This window comes from Sebastes fasciatus, chromosome 22 (genome assembly GCF_043250625.1).
Source record: "Sebastes fasciatus isolate fSebFas1 chromosome 22, fSebFas1.pri, whole genome shotgun sequence".
Classification (NCBI taxonomy): Eukaryota; Metazoa; Chordata; class Actinopteri; order Perciformes; family Sebastidae; genus Sebastes; species Sebastes fasciatus.
This window is the reverse complement of record NC_133816.1, coordinates 13,578,710-13,599,287: the sequence shown is the minus strand read 5'-3', so window position 1 is coordinate 13,599,287 and position 20,578 is coordinate 13,578,710. Positions and strand designations below refer to the sequence as shown.

The 20,578-nt window shown below is 39.0% G+C and overlaps 1 protein-coding gene across 1 annotated transcript in view; it reads right to left on the bottom strand.

Moving 5' to 3' along the window:
• The window catches only part of LOC141760374 (uncharacterized), a 115,235-nt gene that overhangs the window by 19,705 nt on the left and 74,952 nt on the right, over nucleotides 1-20,578 (bottom strand). Inside the window, exons 14-17 of the mRNA XM_074623098.1 lie at nucleotides 11,302-11,568; nucleotides 10,866-11,120; nucleotides 9,649-9,915; nucleotides 7,997-8,278 (exon numbers count right to left, since the gene is read on the bottom strand). Coding sequence (XP_074479199.1) covers nucleotides 7,997-8,278; nucleotides 9,649-9,915; nucleotides 10,866-11,120; nucleotides 11,302-11,568 — 1,071 coding nt within the window. The remainder of the gene's footprint in view (nucleotides 1-7,996; nucleotides 8,279-9,648; nucleotides 9,916-10,865; nucleotides 11,121-11,301; nucleotides 11,569-20,578) is intronic.

Below are 20,578 nucleotides of genomic sequence, written 5' to 3'. Positions count from 1 at the left end.
TTGTCTGTGTTGTCGACACCAGCGCAAACGGGCCTGATGGTGAAAGGCAGTCATTGCAGGCTTCCTGGTAGCCTCATGAGCTCTGAGATTGGCTGTGTGCAGTCTGTTCCTGACCGTCTGATCAGAGATCTGTATGCCATAACGTCCTGCAAACCTTGCCTGCAAATCTCTAGAAGACAGCCTACGGTTCCTCAGTGCTGTTAAGGGTGATGAATCGGTCTTCCTGGGGTGTTGCCTTCCTGGGACGCCCACTTCGCGGTCTGTCTTTTACATCACCGGTTTCACGGAACTTGGCCTTCAGTTTGGAGATGGTACCAGGGCAGACTCCAAATAATGCTGCAACTTGGTTTTGCGCAACACCAGCTTCAACTTGCCCTATCGCACGGGCCTTATCCAGATTAGATAAACGTGGCATGCCGATGCTTGGAGCAGACACCAAATTATCCCTTTAGTAGGGCACAGCACCCAGCAGGCCCCATGTACACAGGAGCTCAAAACAAGAGTCAATTCCAACAGGAGAATACACTGTTTACCATTGGCAGAGCATTTTGGCAATTTTTTTTGGTCAAGTGACCCCTTTGAAAATGCCAGTTTTTCCTCGCTAAAATATAGCAGAAGTTTGGAGCGTTATTTTAGCCTGCTTCTCGACAACACCATATGTGTGATTCATGACGCAATTCAAACTGAATCAAAAAAACATTTGTCTCTCAACGTTGACTACTGTACATATTGTTTCTGAAATAAGGTCCCATTGGGTCCTGCCGAAGGGGAGGGACTCTGCCTCTTTATAATAATGTAGGGAAATGAAAATGCCCACTGTGCTCTGTGCATGGAATCCCCTCTCGATTATCCACCCCATGATGCATGTGTCAGCATCACATGTAAAAGTTTTCATGATGAGATACCACTAGGTTTGTATGCATTTGGCTCTGAGATTTCTGCCTTCACCCCAATACAATAGAAGTTCAATTGATTTTTAGTTAAAGGAATCCAATAGCATGTCCAGAGCAAATGTCTCCAGTGAACAGTTCTGATTGGATCTTGTTTTTACCAAAGAAATAGTCCCTGAACATCAATACCAGGTCCACCTCAAGGCTTTTGCCAAGCCTTATAGTGTCAGAAGGATACTTTAGAATGTGCTTATCCAGTTAGGCTGTCCAGTCAAACAAACTATTAAAAACACAACTGACAGCTATAATGCTGAAATAATGTTTATTGATGCATAAAATGCTCAAAAAGATTTTAAAAAACACAAAAAATATAGAATCTGTTCAGATAAAAATAAAATACATATAGTATATCAATACATTTTCAAAAAGATAGAGGAAAACATTTACAAGTAATATCTGTTGTTTGATAGCAGATTATTACATATATCAAAGTAAACACTGATGTTCTGGATCTTTCTCATCCAACATTGAAAACGATGCCGACTTTAAAGCTGCACAGCTGGTTACTAAAGCTCAAATTCCTACAACAACTTAAAAAAAGAATAACAAAATGATGCATATCATTATTACTAATACTGCAGAGCATAAATACTAAATGAGAATATGCTTCAGTAGTCTTGTGCTTGTGCTGAGAGTAATTAAATCCACATGATGTGATTATTTGATATAACTTACTAACACATTTAACTGTACAACATACTGAGCATGTCTAATATGTGGATAGCTGGGGTGCACACAAGACTTTCATGAAATGCTCTCAACCATTTGTCGATGCGGCTCTCTTTACAGACCTGGAAGAGAATCAGAAAAAACAAAAGACGTGTTGTTATTCATGATGCAAGGATGCTTTCTGACATGTAATTCTGACTCAGACCCATTTAATGATCTGGAGAATAAATTATTAAAGTGTGAACATCATATGGCAGCATTATTACCAAGAGCTGGTCCTGGTTTGATTTCAGAATAAAGCGTTTCATCAGTTGCTTTAGGAGTTGATTTTCCTAAGAATAGAGAGATGTTCAGTTTAATTTAATAGTATACACATAATATGTAATAATTATTGATGATAATGTTTTACAGAATTTACTAATGCATGTATACTGTTCCTAAGCCGTGCATACATACACAATATTAAATAAATATGCATTGCTAACAAGAAGCTGAATAAGAAATGTGAATTAAAAAAACAATTATAAACATCTATGATTGAAAAAAAGTATTGAACACATTACATACTGTAAATTGTCCAAGGCCAATGTGTTGGGCAATAACAAATGCAGGTGAACACAGACTTTACTTACTTTTGTTTTTCTTGGCTTTCCCTTTACTGTGGCAGTTGACTTGGGCATACATCAGATTGTCTGAAACAAAAGACAGATCTCATGATTTGTTTGCTCAGCAGACATATTCTGTGCTGTACAGCTGGATGGAAATTTAGGATGCCTGTGTGTTTTTCACGACTGTACAGTAGCGTCAGACTTATTTTGTGCAATATTATTGTGCAATACAAACAAACAAAACTTAATGTGCAACCATAAAGAAGGCACAATTTGGTGGCAAAAAATGCACAACACATATCAAAAGAGATGTGGATATATTAGAATCAAATGACACACAAACACTCACATGCTGTATGTGAAAAACAAAAACTTAGAAATACACACAAGAGCAAAAGGCCCTAGATACTGTATGTGTAAGATTTGACAGTTTAAAACTCTGGTGACGCCTAGTGGTTGTACGCAGTAGCCACCCGAGGTGACTGATGTACCTGCAGTTCCTGTCCTCACATCAGCGTAAACAACGCTCTCCTCTGGTTCATGCTGCTTCCCTGTTAAATGATCAGATGAATCCATAAAATAAAAATAAATCACTTCAGGCCAAAACATCTCTAAAGTATTCTCTATTTATTAGATGTATTGGGAGTACTCACGCTTCTTTCCAATCTTTTTAAGTTCAATAAAAGAATAGGTGACATCCTGGGAATCAGCTGCATCTGAAATAGGCATGTTATTTAGTTACAGGATATTATATAAATCACTCGTTATCGATCCCATCAAATCGAGCAGTTGTTGCATTTCTAACTGCCGCTGCAAAAACGATTTCTAGGTCAGTGAGCTACAGCTACAGACAGACAGACAGATAGACAGACGTGTTCATTGCTTATATGGATTAGGGAATAAAAGACTTCTTATATATGTTCCGGCCAGACCTTGGGACCCTAAATCGATGGCCAGACGGAAGCACCTGGAACTCTAGAGTGTAATGGTTGTGAGGAATTTGCAGCTCTAAGTTCAGCCTTCCTGTGTACACCACTGTCAAATACAGTATATTGCAATGTTGTTTCTGTGACTTGCTAATCACCCTTCCTGAAATATTAACAATCTTGGAGAGCTTGTTTATATTTGGATTTAAATTTCTAGTATGACTTGCTTTGAGTATGGAATGGATTACATGGTACTGACTATACAAGGCTGTTTGATATTAATTCAAGTAAATGTCCTTTGCCTTGTCTTAATTATCATAATTGTTACGTTTTGTTATCTAAAAACAAGAATAGCACAAAACTTAATTTAAGTAATTTGATCTTGTTTTGAGACGTCTGGTACTTATTTTAAAAACGTAAATTTTATATATACAGTATATGCAGTGGTTAGCACTGTTGCCTCACAGCAAGAGGGTCGCAGGTTCAAACCCGGCTTGGGGCCCTTCTGGGTGGAGTTTGCATGTTCTCCCCGTGTTAGCGTGGGTTTTCTCCGGGTGCTCCGGTTTCCCTCCACAGTCCAAAGACATGCAGGTTATTTGTTGACTCTAAATTGCCCGTAGGTGTGAATGTGAGTGTGAATGGTTGTCTGTCTCTATGTGTCAGCCCTGTGATAGTCTGGCGACCTGTCCAGGGTGTACGGTGCCTTCACCCAATGTCAGCTGGGATCGGCTCCAGCACCCCCGGGACCCTGAATAGTACAAGCGGTTACAGTTAATGGATGGATGGTTATATGTATATAAATCAACCTTGTGCTTACCATTGAGAGGAGAGGAATATTCATTGGGTTGAGCCTCATTCTGGTAGACCACGTGACTTGTGGCGGAGCCCCGATCGGTGCTCTCAGACCGGATCGGCCTACAAAGTGTAGCAAATACATTCAAAAAAGGAACATGGAATGTTTTTGCTCTTATGTTCAAAATGAGACGAGCGTTGTACCAACCTGATGAAGCATGAATCTGTGAAAAAAGACATTTGTTGTTACATGGTTTTGTATTGTAAGTTGTTATACTGCCATTCGATTTCATGAGATCAGAATACATCTGTGTATTTGAATAATTAAAGCACAAAACATCTAATAACAGAAGAAATAGGTCTCACCTTTGGACGGTCTGTAGCGATACAAAAGGAGCAGAAGAAGAATAAGTATGATTCCACACACCAGCCCAATAATCAACGGGACAGGAAATGACAAACCTCCAGGCCTGGACCCTGCTACAATAAATAATAACTGTTATTAAAATTATATAGCACTTTTCTTTGACTGAATTTACAGAGTGATTTAATAAAGATAATAAATATTACAGTAAAGACAAAAATCCATAAATAAAAAAAAAATCTACAACACATACACATATACTGTATACAGAAGCATACATTTACAGGTCCAGAGGTATAAACAACACACATGCACAACAAACATTCCTGTTTCAATGACAGATATTGTGATACACAAGTTAACACTTGCAGTACAATATATACATACACAGGATGGACTACAATGTTAGTATTAGCCATTCATAATAACTGGTGACTATCACAACCACTGATGCAGCTTAAAAGGAACATTTTTTTTACTGAATCTAACAGCTAAAATAGTCTGAAACTAAAGCTACTTCAAATTCAAGCATCTGACAATATTTCCTTCTCAGACAGAACCACGTTTTGCATAAATGAAAAAGCAGCATTTGTTTTATTCCTACTCACCTTTAACTGACATCCAACTCTGTGGTGACACTTGTTGTGAGTATTGACACTTGTAGAAGCCTTCATCTGACTTTGACACTGCAGAGATATTTAGCTCCCATCTGGTGTCATTTTGGATGAGTTCGCCATTTCGATAGAAAAACACATTGGAAGCAAATTGTTGCCTTCTCAATTTGCAGCTCAGACTAACAGCATCTCCCTCAGTCACAGGATACACGGGGCTCGCCAGGATAATGTGTTGTTCTGTAAAACAGTCAAAGAATATGAGGCTTCAGTCAGAGATCAGCTGGTGCAGAACTTCAGACTGAGTGGATGTTTAATGATAAGAAGAGATCACACTTTGAGTTTTTCGTTGTTGTTATTTTACAGAGTGATCAGTGATTGTGTACATACAACTTATGTAACTTACTATACAAGTGAACTTTTACCAAATAAAACAATTCTCTTGATCTTTATGAGTGGATGGTTAAAGAAAGCAAGACTTTCAAAGACAGGAGATTTTTGTCTGGCAGTAGTTTGTGTACAAACGTGCTGCTAAATGTTGAGGCATTTACTAATGATCAACACTAACATTGAATTATCATAAGATAGGTAAGATGAACCTACTTAGGCTAAATCTATAGAGTATAGAAAAAAATATTTTGGTTAATGTTAGTCACCTACAATTACTTATAATACAATGGAGCAAAGTAATGGGCCAAACTCCTAAAATGTCAGTGTACCTTACTTTATAAAGGAAAAAGAAAATGCAATGAAACCATACCCCGTATAGTGATGTTGACTGCGTTGCTGAACTCTCCTGATCCAGACTCACACCAGTACACACTGGTATCCCTAGGCCGGATACTGCCGATGTTGCATGTGGATCCAGTCATTGTCCCCCAGTTGGAGCAGGAGGATAGGTAGCTCTGTTCAGTAAACCTCTTCACTCTCCACTTAGTAGAGTTTCCTTTACAGTTCAGTGACACAGAGTCAGAGTAGAAGTGTTGCACTCTGTCAGGACTCACTGTGAGAGACGCTGATGAATGAACATCTGAAAAACAACATGTAATAAGCGGTCAAACCAAACACAGAGAACTTAAGATTAAAATTGCCACAATACAAATATTCCTTTGCTCTTATTGTTTTTGCTGAGGATTAGTACAAACTAGGGCGGTCAATCGATTAAAATATTTAATCACGATTAATCACATGATTGCCCATACTTAATCACAATTAACCGCAAATTAATCGCACATTTTTATCTGTTCAAAATGTACCGTAAAGGGAGATTTGTCAAGTATTTAATACTCTTATCAACAAGGGAGTGGGAAAAAATGCTTGCTTTATGCAAATATATTTATATACTGTATGTATTATTAGAAATCAATTAACAACACAAAATGACAAATATTGTCCAGAAACCCTCACAGGTACTGCATTTAGCATAAACAACTCAAGCCCAACAGGCAACAACAGCTGTCAGTGTGTCAGTGTGCTGACTCGACTAAGACGTGTCTCCAAACTGCATGTGATTATCATAAAGTGGGCATGTCTGTAAAGGGGAGACTCGTGGGTACCAATAGAACCCATTTTCAGTCACATATCAAGTCACAAGTTAAAGGTTATCTTATTATCTAGTTTATCTTTTTTATATAATTAGTATTTTATTGATTTTTTTACATGAACATTGTCACATTTTGTTCCAAAAAAATCAAACTCCTATATGCAAAATAACATTAATATAACATATAATAATAAATAAATAAAAGACATAAATTAATACATAAAAAAAAATCTCCAGAGTTTATCTTAAATGATAGTGTCTTCTAACTATACACACCTGAATGTTGTATGAGTAAAAATATTAAGTATAACCAGCAAGTTTAAGCGAAAATCTCATATCTCTCTTTTTGGTGTTTTATGCTATCAGATTAATTAAAAAAGGGAAAGGTAAGAACAAAAGGAAACCAGGAAATTCCAAGTCCAATAAAATCACCCAGTAAGGTGGAAAGCAGAAAGTTTGGTTTGATGCTAGCGAGAGAGGAAAGATGTGATGAAAGATCATCACAGTTAATTAATTGTCAATATAGGAATTAGTTTACAAGATATTATATGTTGGTCACAGACAAAAAAATTGATGAACCAATGTGATGACATAACATCTGCTTCTTGACTAAAGGACAGATGGAAACAGACCTACCTCCAGACCAGGCAAACTTAGGTTCACTGTACAGAGTGTAAAACACTGGATCTCCTCTTCCAGCTCTGCACACATATCCTGCTGTGTGCGTCTGTCCATGAACGATGTAGGAATCCTGTTCAGTCCCATTGGTGCTGCCAGGTAGCAGCTCATAACTGTAGGAGTAGACTGACTGTTTGGGAACAGCCTTATACCAGTAGAACCTCCATCCTGCAGATGGATCTGTCACACTGCAGGTCAGAGTTACTGAGTCTCCAGGACTCAGCCATAATGGAGACACAGTGAGGACAGGTTGAGGTTTATCTGTTGGAAATAGATTTTTCAGAATGAAGACATGTAATGATAATGAATCAAATGCATCCTGTACAATCAGTACACACAAACGTTAAAATATATATGAACCAAAACAACTCTTAAATGAATTGTATAATATTCACTTTGAAAGAATACTGTTGTGACTCACTGTATGGTACTGTCAATGTGATGGCTTCACTCCAATCTGTTGATGACCGCTGTGCACTTTTCATTCTGCCCTTACACTGGTAGGTTCCACTGTGGGATGCAGAAACATATCTAATACTGTGTTCATTTTGCTTTGAAGGTTTGTCTGAGCTGGTTGTTTTCCATTCGTACTCCCACTCAGTGTCTCCTCCGTTCTTGACCTCACATCTGAGAGTGATCGTCTCTCCTTTATATATTTCAGTCCAGATGGGGTGCAGAGTCACAACAGCCTCTTTTACATCTGTTCATGTTCAAGAATTTCCAGAAAGGATACAAAAATTAAGACAAAACATTAAATCTACATCAAAACATAATGTCTTTAGCCTTTTATCCATCAATTAATATGAATACAAAACAGTTTTTTAATTCCGTTTCAGACACAAATGCTAAACTCACCAGATTTGGTGATATGGATTGAATCACTGTAGTCTGTGTAGTAAACTGGCTCTCCTCTCTCTCCTCTGCACCGGTAGAGTCCTCCCTGTGAGACTCTGAATTGCCTAGTTAACCGGAGAACATCACCTTGTGTGGTCAGGGGTTTAGAGGATGTCTCTCCTCTGTACCAGAAGTATTTCCAACCAGATGATGATGATGGGTTCACAGAGCAGGTCAGGGTCACACTGCCCCCTACAGGAATGTCTCTGTTGTCAGCTCTCAGTACAGCCTTTGGTTTATTTGCTGTTCAGTTTAGAACAGAGACATATAAAGGTCATTAGAGTTCCTGTGAATGAACCAGATCAAAATACCTTAATGAAAATGAAAACATAATGAATTTCACCCATTCTTGGAGGTTGTCATAAAACTAACTGTCACATGGCCACAGAAAATACTCTTTTAATCACTGCGACCTAGTGTTATCACGATACCACAATTCGGACTTCGATACGATACCCTGCCTAAATAGCTCGATACAGATACTGAGATATCACGTTAAAAATCTAAAACATCAGGGAAAGTAATGGAATAATAGATGACAGAACATGAAACTTAATTATTATTTTTTTATTAATTAAAAATGTTTAAATGTAAAAAGATATTCATTAAAATAGAGTCACTCTCACCGGACTGCTTTTCCTCTGCGTCCATTCACGTTACTGACACAAACGGTAAAATACTTTAACTCGTGCTCTTTGGTGGATTATGTGTTTGCCAAATTACAGGAGATGTTTGGAAAGATTCAGAAAATTTGGTGATTCTAATTTTATCGGAGCATTTGATTGGTAATTATTGTGATGAAGAGCCAAATTGAACACACTCACTGTTTTTTCCTTTTTTGGAAGACAACTGAATAATGCATACTATCTATTAATTCATAATCTGTACCCAGCAAGGGTACACCCGGGTCAGGTTGTTAGTCTATCACAGGGCTAACAAATAACACATAACATTTACACTAAAGCTTGATTTATGCTTGCCGCAGAGTCGCGAGTGTCCGCACGGCCAAAGTGACGTCACACCATCAGACACGGCCCTTTGCAGGGGTTTTCCCCAGTCCGCGCACATCCACATTTTTCTAACTACATGGATGCGGACGGGCAGAGAAAATGGAGAGCTTTGAGGAGCTTTGAGGAGCTGTTTGCCGCGAGGAGAAACTAGCCAATTAGGCGATTAATGTAAACTAACCTTACCAATGATCAACCTAACCTGCTAAACTGTACCATCGTTCCACCCTATAAGTTACTTTATATTCTTGATATTCAGTCCAGTACATTTCCCTGTGAATTATTATATTTCAGAAGCTGCAGTTCTCTAATTACTGGCTCCTTTTCAGTATAAAACTGAATTTGTTAGTGCGTGACCTGAAGAGAGCTACATAATTGTTGATGAAAGAAGTGTTTTCTGTTGCCTTATTTGGATCATATTTTCATGATGGATTAAATATGGTCTAACTAATGCGAGACACTCAACTCAAGTGTTTTTATTTCATAACAGAATAAATACTTATACTCACATTCTGAACAATAACAAAGTCATTATAAACAGAGCATGTGAGTGACACATTCTTTGTTCAATAATACAGTAGTGTTCCGTATGAATAAAAGACTTACCTAATACTCTCAATGTCTTGGTGTAACTCCACTGTGTTAAGGAATAGTCCCTTCTACCCCTGCAGCTGTATCCTCCACTGTGGGACATAGTAGCACTGCTAATAACGTATTCCTCGTGTGTTGTGAGAGTGTTTGAGCCTGGTGATTTCCATTCATACGTCCAGCCAGTGTTTCCATCTCCCTGGCTCGCACATCTGAGAGTGATCTTCTCACTGATGTATATCAGAGGCCAGTTGGGTTGAAGGGTCACAGTGGCCTTGATGGCAACTGTTCACATCAAAAATACCCAGTTAGGATACAAACAGGATTAAAAATTAAACAGTGTTCTACAATCCTTGTTTATTTCTGCTGTAAATGATGTGAATGCATGCTGTTCTATTCTGCAGCAAAATAAACTCAACAGCTATAACACAACAATTATAATGATGCAGATTGTGTAAAAGAAACTGCTCAAACGCCAGTTAAGTACCAAGCAGTTTTCTAACAGTACTAGCAGCTGCTCAAGGATAAAAGAGTTTACAGAGGCTTACAACAGTCCAAAAATACTAGTAGCCTTCCACAGGATGCATTTAGTACAGAGACTAGACAGTTTAACCCCAACAATATGGAAGAACATTAAGTAAAGCCCTGTTCAGACCTGGTATTAACATGCGTTCTGGGTGATCCGATCACAAGTGGACAGCTCTAAGTACAGGTGTGAACGCACTCAAGACGCATTGAGGTCACATTGAGATCCGATCGCTCAGACCACATTCGGAGATGGTCTAGGCCACATATGGCCACATTCTTTTAGCAGTGTGTACGTCAATGTGTCCTGGGCCACATTAAGGACCACTTTATCTACTGATTTCCTGCTTGGATCAACGGGGTCTCACTGCGCCCCTCACGTAAATACAAGCAGACGCAAGTTCTTCTCTGCCTTGCAGCATGGCAACGGATCTGTGCTCCACTGTATCCTGTCGGTACAACTGTATTTTATTCAAATGTATCTTATCTATAGGCTACATATTTACAGATTATCAGACTAGGCAGGGGAAGTGCATTATTATCATACTGTCTCCACCCACCTTCTGCCAATAGGTCTGTCCCACCCCGAATACAGACCTATAAGCATTTTCTGTTAATGTTTTTTTTGCTACACTACCAACATGAGTATTTTCTTCACAACTGATAAATAATGCATGGTGTATTATTTCAGCACAAATTACTAAACTCACGAGTTTGGTGAATGGCGACTGCATCGCTGTCCTCTGTGAAGATCCTTGGATCTCCTCTTCCTCCTCTGCAGTGGTAGAGACCTGCTTCTGAGACACTGATGACTTTGTTTGGTACACCAACCCTCATGGGGCGAGCTATAGAAGAATCTGATGTTTGTCTGAACCAGTCGTATTCCCAGTCAGCAGAGCCCTTCACAGAACAGGTCAGTGTCCGAGGTGTAGGGTCAAAGGTCAGGCTGGGCTTAGGTTTTTCCACTGTTCAGTTAGAGGGGAAAAAACAACATGTAAATGTCTGGAATAGAATTTCCCTCATAACAGACAAAAGACTTATACTCACATTCTGAACAATAACAGTCATTATAAACAGAGCATGTGATGTGACACATGACTCTTTGTTCGATAATACAGTAGTGTTCCTAATGGATAAAAGACTTACCTAATACTGTCAATGTCTTGGCATCACTCCACTGTGTTAAGTTATAGTCACTTCTACCCCTGCAACTGTATTCTCCACTGTGGGACTCAGTTGCACTGCTAATACTGTATTCCTTGTGTGTTGTAGGAGTGTTTGGGCTGGGTGTTCTCCATTCATACGTCCAGTCAGTGTCTCCACCTCCCTGGATCTCACATCTGAGAGTGATCTTCTCACTGATGTATATCTGAGGCCAGTTGGGGTGAAGGGTCACAATGGGCGTGTTGGGAACTGTTCACATCAAAAATACCCAGTTAGGATACAAACAGGATTAAAAATTAAACTTGTTTATTTCTGCTGTAAATGATGTGAATGCATGCTGTTCTATTCTGCAGCAAAATAAAATCAACATCTATAACACAAATATTATAATGTTGCAAATTGTGTAAAAGAAACTGCTCAAAGGCCAGTTAAGTACCAAGCCGTTTTAATACATTACTAGCAGCTGCTCAAGGATAAAAGAGTTTACAGAGGCTCACAACAGTCCAAAAATACTAGTAGCCTTCCACAGGATGCCTTTAGTACAGAGACTAGACAGTTTGACCCCAACAATATGGAAGAACATTAAGTAAAGCCCTGTTCAGACCTGGTATTAACATGTGTCCTCAGTGATCCGATCACAAGTGGACAGCTCTAAGTACAGGTGTGAACGCACTCAAGACGCATTGAGGACGCATTGAGATCCGATCGCTCAGACCACATTCAGAGATGGTCTAGGCCACATATGGCCACATTCTTTTAGCAGTGTGTACGCAAATGTGTCCTGGGCCACATTAAGGACTGCCTAATCTACTGACGTCCTGCTTGGATCCACGGGGTCTCACTACGCTCCTCGTGTGAATACAAACAGACGTGAGCGCTTGTCTGCCTTGTGGCATGGCAACGAAACTACTATATCCTGTCGGTACAATTGTATTTTATTAAAATATATCTTATATATAGGCTACATATCTTCAGACTATCAGACTAGGCACGGAAAGTGCATTATTATCATACTGTCGATGATGTGTCAGTGTTTTTTGTTTCGGTGATTTGTACGGAGCTGACACCCACCCGCCCACTCTCTCTCTCATCCCCAGCTGTCTGAACCTGGCAAAGGTGGCGGTGTCGGCAGCACGGAGGTCGCTGGTAGACATTAACCCTATATTTTAGTATTTGCATATAGAGTGGGGAACACACATCCGATCACAAGTGGTCACTCAAGACGCATGTGGAGATGCATTCTAATGCCAGGTGTGAACAGACGTACTTAAAGCTGTCTACTTGGGATCGATCACAGGATACGCATGTAAATGCCAGGTCTGAACAGTGCCTATGTCTTGTGTCTAATGTCTAGTGTACCATGCAGGTTGGATTTTAAGTTTGTGCAACTTAAAATCTTGATAAAATAAAAACATGTTGTGATTTGACACTGAAGCTAGTATGACTTGTTATATTTGCTGCCACTATATCCTGTACATGAGACAGATAACCTGAAAAAAATCAAGTTCCTCTGCCTCCTTTTAGGGCTCCTTATGGCATTTGCAAGATTCCACTGTGTCTTAAGGCCAAACAACCAATCAGAGCCGGGGATTTGTCTAACGCAGCTGTCAATCACTGCTCGCAAAGTCAAAACATCATCAAACGGTCAAACTAGGCAGCGCTGATCAAATATGAATCAATATTCTGTTACTCTTATGCCTATTTCTCCCCTCAAATGTTTTCAGAAACATATTTTAGTGTACTGTTTAGCTGTAACCGGTCGGAGCAAACTTTCTTATACTATAGCTACACAGTACACTAAAATATATTTCTGAAAATAATTGAGGCAAGAAATAGGCATTACAGTAACATAATCTTAATTCTTATTTGATCAACGCTGCCTAATTTGACAGTTTGACCGCAGTTTGTGAGCTGCATTAGACGAATCCTCAGCTCTGATTGGTTGTTTTCACTCAGGCGCAGTGGAATCTTGGAAATGCCATAATGAGCACTAAAAGGAGGCAAAGGAAGCTGATTGGTTCACAGATTAACTGTCTCATGCATGTGCTACTGTCAAATATGACAAAAAGATATTTTTAGCAGGGAGATGTTGATTTGACATTAGAGACTCGAACTTCACTCAACTTCAAATATATTTAAACAATCCATAATAGGAGCCATCCAACCTAATTAAAATCTAGAATAAAACAAGACAAAACCATTTCAACTACTGTAAAAAAAAATCAGCAGAATGGTGTTCAATGTCAGGGGATGTGTTTTAACGGATTCCAGATATTTAGAAATAAAACTGAACAGACTTAAGGAAGCCCCCAATCCCTCTATTGTGTCTATACAAAATGAAGAAGTCCAAACAAATGGCCCATTCTTGCCATGATGAAGGAACTTTTCTCAGTTAACATAATTTATTCATTCTTCTTTTTCTTCTAAACAACAATTCTTCCACGCCTCAAGAATTGTTTAAGAACATTAAAATTGTCGGTTGTTTTATTCAGCAGGAAATTAATAAACTCACCAATTTCCTGAATGGTGACTGCATCACTTTCTGGTGTGAAGACATCTGGTTTCAATCTCCATCCTCTGCAGGTGTAATTGCCTCCCGCTGAGATGGTTCTGTCTGGTTCATTAACATTTTCAGTCTGAAGAGAAAGTTTGTCAGAAGAGTCTGAAGTACGTCTGAACCATTCATAATTTAAGTCAGTAGGGTCCTCCAAAGAGCAGGTCAGTTTCACATCGCCTCCCTCTGGTATGATTGTCTCATCTGCTTTCAGTGTGACCTGACGTCTACGTTCTGTTTAGTTTAGAAAAACAGTAAAACAAGGAAATTACTGTAATGGACATAGCATCAAAAATGTATTTACATGTTTACATAACACAAAGGAAACACTTTTGTTTCACATTATTATTATTATTGTTTAAATGAACTGATTTGTTTGCACTTGTATGTACATAATAGATCTCCAGACACTAGGGAATTCTACATGTACATGTCTGGAGCCCCTTGATTGGGGGCAGAGAAAGTTCGACAAACTGCAGCTTAATAAAACACAGACGGAGCACAAGCAAGTTAAGAGACATAGCTTGACAACACGTACACGGCTGCAAATACAGAAAACACAAGAAAATAGAGAAGAGTCGTACACAGCAACATAAGTTTAAATACAAAAGAAATTTCTAGGGGAGACACAAGTAGTCAATAAACGTCTGATGCTAGGTGTATCCAATATATCCAATAATGAAATCATGCAATCAGAATGTGAAATCTAGAATTAGCTTGCTTTCCAAAATTGTTGACAAATGGTTAAGGTATTCATTAGTCGTATGATTTCCCTGGAAACTTCCACTGTGTTGTGTACAATACAATACAATACAATACTTTATGTATTTGCAGCATTTTCTTAAGTGTCAGTGCATTGAGCTCTCTGGGCCCCTTGTGACAGAATCTGTTGAACTTGAAGACTTCTGTCTATTTAGTGATTGGTTGGGTGAATGCAGAAAAAATATTCACTTGTTCAGAACTTGCTTACTTTATGTAGCATTTATTGTAAGATGAAACTTTTTTTTTGCTGAATATAGACATGAACTACAACTTAAAGCTCAGGAAATACATCAAGTGGATGCTTTAGACATCTTAGATTATTTTGTGACCTATTTTTTGGATTGTTGGTGTAACACTATAAATATTAATGTTTTTTATCACAATTTGACAGCTACTTACCTTTCACTTTCAGTTGTCTTGATTCGGATTCTGCCCCCTCATCGAACTTACACGTGTACCAGCCCCTATCTGACACGGACACTGGATACAATGTTTTTGTTGACTGAGGGTTTGTGTCCATTTTAAGAGGTGATCCGTCTTTGAAAAATTTAGCTTTCGTCTCATTTCTTGTAGTAGGATGCTTACAGCGCAGAATCACTAAGTCTCCTTCAAACAAAGTGAATTCAGGACTTTCCAGGATTGGATCAACACCTATGTAACAGAGGTAGAGCGTCAGTTTATTGATAAACTCAATCAAATGAACATACATTTCATCTGACATGTAAGTGATTTAGCAGTGTGATATGATATCATTGATGAATATAATATCTGTAAACTGTCATGAACATTCAAACACAAAACATTAAGTTGGATTTAGAAGAAGCTGTAGAAGTCACACTTACTTAATATGTTTACTAAATAAGCACATGTACCCATGTCTTACAGCTCCATAGTCCTCTTCCCTGTTTGCTACATTACTGTAATAATTATAAGAAGAATATTGCTTTTGCAGGACACAGAGGATGGGTTAAATTTTACAGTGTTTAGTCCTGTAATCAACTTTCACAAAGAAACATTTATCAGATGGTTTGTTGTGAAAGCAAACCTATAATTTATATGAACCTCTTTATGTGAACAGCTCAACTCTGCCCTTCTTTTTAGGGGCCGGGCAGCTACAGTATGCAATTTCCACCAAAATGTATACAGGCCCAAGAGTGCAGAAATGTTTATATGCTTCAAACCGACAGGAATTATGAAGTCCATCACTTTGTTTTTCTCAAAAACTGTAAAACTTATTAAACCTATCCCACATTTTTTGCTCAATTGATACCAAATTTGCTACGCTGCAGCTTCAGTCATTCCTCCACAAACGATCCAGCCAGATTTTTACATTTTAAAAAATTGAGCCCACACTGCATCAAAACGTTTTAGTGTAAACAGTATTGTACACAGCTACTGCAAATTCTCGCTAAATAAAACTCCAATGTTCATGAAAATAAATGACAACATTTTGAGGTCATGGTAGATGTACTGTGGTAAATTTCAGAATTTCATCTTAAAAACTATTTTTGACAGTATTTTTATTTCTATCCTCATGTGAACCACTGCAGTCAATGAAAATCAAGCATTTTTAAACATCAGTTTGTCACTTATGGAGCAATTCATCTTTATGTCTTTGTTTCAAAAACAGAATTTTTGACACTAGTTTTAAATCTGCCTTTACATGCAACCCTGGCAATTGCCTAAGTCACAGTGTGAAGTCATAGGTTCCCCCAGACAGTAAGCTCACCAAGATAGTGACTTGCCCTTGGTGTCTAAGGTTGTGAGTTTGAGACCAGATCGAAGCAGAACGAACATGCTAAAGCCTTAAAGGTCCCATATTGTGACCTCAAAAGTGAGATTTTCATGTCTTTTATATTATATAGCAGGTTTAAATGATATATAAATACTGTGAAAGTATCAAAACACTCAATCCAAGGAAAAATACACACAGCCCGTATTCAGATACTGTGCGTTTGAAACGAGCCGTTAGGATTTATGTCCATTTGTGATGTCACAAATCTATAATATTTAGACCATTTCACAGTTTTAAATGTAAACATACTAAATGTGTCTCAGGTTCTTTCCTGTTGCAGTGTATGTGAATGACATCAGCTGACAGGAAGTAAACATGGACCCAAGCTGTTTCCTAGCAACGCAATTCCGTTGCTATTCCGTTGAAATGCGCTAAAATGGAGCGTTTCAGACAGAGCGTGAATACAGGTATATTCAGACAGACAGGATGAGAAAAATAATGTGTTTTTTGAACATTAAAGCATGTAAATATGTTCTAGTAGAAACCCAAAATACAAGTATGAACCTGAAAATGAGCATATGTCCCCTTTAAAGGTTTAATGATGATGGACCGTCCTGTACTTCTCTTTTGTCTTCCTCTTCCTTTTTTCATCTTCCTCCTCTAAATGCCCGGCCCCAAACCACAGCTGCGCAGCAGCTATAATCTTCTTTTTTTTAATTTTCCTTCTCATGATTTTATATATGTGATAGTCGCTCATTTAAAGCACACTACTCCAGATTATAATGTGTAATAAGCTTCATACCACATGCTTTCTGTGAGAGAAACCAACAAGAAATACAGCTTAAGTTGGTCAAGTTTTAAGTTTCTAAACCTAAAAATAAGATTTAATTTGTATTTATATTCATACCAACATGGCTAATAAATAAGTAAAATTATTGAAGCTAAACTTGGTGGTAGTCACAATAACTCAGAAACAATTCAAATGCTTCCAAACAGGGCACATGGGCTCACTGAATGAGTAAGAAAATTATGTAAAAGTAACCACATTTCACTCCAATAGAGAATCAATGTAATGGAGCATTGAAACTGTTCTGAAGGATTTTTGTATCCAAACAATCTCACTGTCGATACAGAACCCCACTGAGGCAGCCAGCGCACCATGTCACTATCCAAATTGAGTGAGATCATTTGAACAACATGCTGACACTCAATTGCCTCCAGTGTAATTATTGATAACATAACTCACTTTTCTTGAAATCTTTGGGCAGACTGTTGGTACTGACTGTACCAGCTGTTGGTCTCGTCTCCTGACCAGAGCCCTCAGTGCTCCTCTCTGGCACACCGTTCTTATCTGTTAAGATGATCAAATGAATGTGTGAAAAACAGGTAACAGACAGTTTGATATCAAGGTCAGCACAGCATCAGGTCTCCCTACATAAATAAACTGCACAATTTAAAAAAGAGTAAATAAAAAAAGGTAATTACTGGAAAAATGTGTGAGGAATATACAATTTCTTTCTCTTGGGCACTAATCTAGACATTTAATAATTAGTATTGATACATACAGTAAAATGATACATACGTGGCAAAAAACAAAAAGAGGTTGTGACAAAGAGTGATAGATAGGAGATAAATATTGAGTGAGAAAATATTTTTAAAAAATATATATATCCTATAATATTATCTATAAAAAACTTGTATTTAAAAAATTGTCACCTTCACCATATCCGTAGAGGAGTGTATTCAGCACTAAAATAAAGATTAAAACTTCATTAGACAAAAACAAAGGCATTTAAAATCCAGCTGGAGTAGTACCAGTGGCAATTATAATCAGTAATAATTATTATTAATATTAAAGGGACTATTTGTAACTTTCAGAAATGCTTGTTAGTCAATGAAAGTCAGCGTCGGGCTCGTGCTTGCTCGCTCTAAATAGACATGAACGAGCATCGCTCAAAACAGTGAGGCGACATACGTCAGCTAAAACCACAATATATCCCGTCACTTCACAAGACACGGGAAACTTCTGTTGGTCTGGAGGAGCTGCAGCATTTATTTCTGCACAAAAGTCCACTGTACATTCACTAGATATTGTCAGAGCTAAACTAACTCTTCTGCAGTGTGTAGTGTGCGCGTGTTCACGTCTAGAGGTGGAGCGAGTACGAGCAAACGCGAACTGTCTGAGTGAAGGCAAGCAGACAGAGGAGGAGGGGCTCTGGCCACACGCGAGCACGCATGTGTCCCGAACAGGTACATTTATACGCTTAAAAAGTTACAAACAGTCCCTTTAACTGTTGCTTATCAATCATCAGTATCATGCATTTCTGTGATGATATTCTGTAAGTTGTCACAAATAAAAAAAATAACTCTTTAAAATGAAATACATAAAATACAATAAATAGCAATAAATTAGATTCAAAAGCTATATACATAACAATACCTTGGACCATATGCTATACATGCATTGTGAAAATTACTAGTCCAGTGGTGTACTTAACACGGCCCTCCAGTCTGAACCAAGCCATATCCGCAACCAAGATAATCTCTACAAAACTACCATGTTGATAAAAAAAACACGATTCTGCCTTTGAAAATCAAACAATTGTAAAGTCAGTGATGTACTCACAGAGTAGGCCCAGCACACAGAGCAAAGTGTGCCCCATCCTCACATCCAGCACCGACACTCTCTGCTCTGCTGAGAAATTCTTCTACTTTGCATTAATAGTAATGCAACAGAAAGAGAGAAGTTAAATTTCATATATAGAATAGAACATGAGAGCTAAGGTTTTGTCCAACTTCCCTTTTGCCGAAGCTGAGAAACTTCTAGTGGCTTTAACCGCAGCATAGTTTGGCAGTTTACACTTCCTGCCCACTGCAAAGATATATTAGCCTGCCTTTTGTGCAAAGGTTTGTGCCTGGTACCTAAAACACGTTTAAAACATTGGCATTAACAACTACTTATTGCACATCCATGAAACATTTAATTTAATCATATCACATCATATACATACCTAACATTTTGTGTGTTATTTAGTGCATGTTGTGGGCATATACTGCCTATATTGTGATGAGGTTTGGAGTTGACTCTTGTTGTGAGTTGTTTGGTGGATTGGATGATTGAACTCTCTATCAGTAACAAGGAACAAACAAGATATATTGGCTATTTTACACTTTATTCATTTAATACACCGTCAGGAGCCTCAGTAGCGGGTGGAAGATCCATACGCAGCCACAACAGCCTGGCACCTCCTCCTCATGCTGGTCATCAACCTGGTCACACGTTGCTGTGGGATGGCGTTCCATTCCTCAACCAGGATTCGTTGCAGGTCAGCCAGCGTGGTTGTGTTGGTCACTCTAACACGTACAGCACGCCCAAGCTGATCCCACAAGGGTTGAATTGGGTTGAGGTCTGGACTCTTGGCAGGCAGTTCCATTCTCTCTACTCCCACATTGTGGAGGTAGTCTGTGATAACCCTGTGATAACCCTGGCTCTGTGGGGGTGAGCGTTGTTTCTTGGAGGAGGAAGTTAGATCCCAGATTGTGGAGATATGAGATCGCCACTGGCTGCAGAATCTCATCCCGATATCTCCCTGCATTGAGATGGCCTTCAATGATGACAAGCCTTGTTTTGCCAGTGAGGGAGATGCCGCCCCACACCATGACACTGCCCCCACCAAAAGCTGTTACTCCATCGGTGCAACAATCAGCATAGCGTTCTCCGCGTCGTCTCCATACTTTGACCCTGCCATCCAACTTTCGCAGACAGAACCTGGACTCACCGCTGAACATGACATTCCCCCACATGTTCAGGTTCCATTGTCTGTGTTGTCGACACCAGCGCAAACGGGCCTGATGGTGAAAGGCAGTCATTGCAGGCTTCCTGGTAGCCTCATGAGCTCTGAGATTGGCTGTGTGCAGTCTGTTCCTGACCGTCTGATCAGAGATCTGTATGCCATAACGTCCTGCAAACCTTGCCTGCAAATCTCTAGAAGACAGCCTACGGTTCCTCAGTGCTGTTAAGGGTGATGAATCGGTCTTCCTGGGGTGTTGTCTTCCTGGGACGCCTACTTCGCGGTCTGTCTTTTACATCACCGGTTTCACGGAACTTGGCCTTCAGTTTGGAGATGGTACCAGGGCAGACTCCAAATAATGCTGCAACTTGGTTTTGCGCAACACCAGCTTCAACTTGCCCTATCGCACGGGCCTTA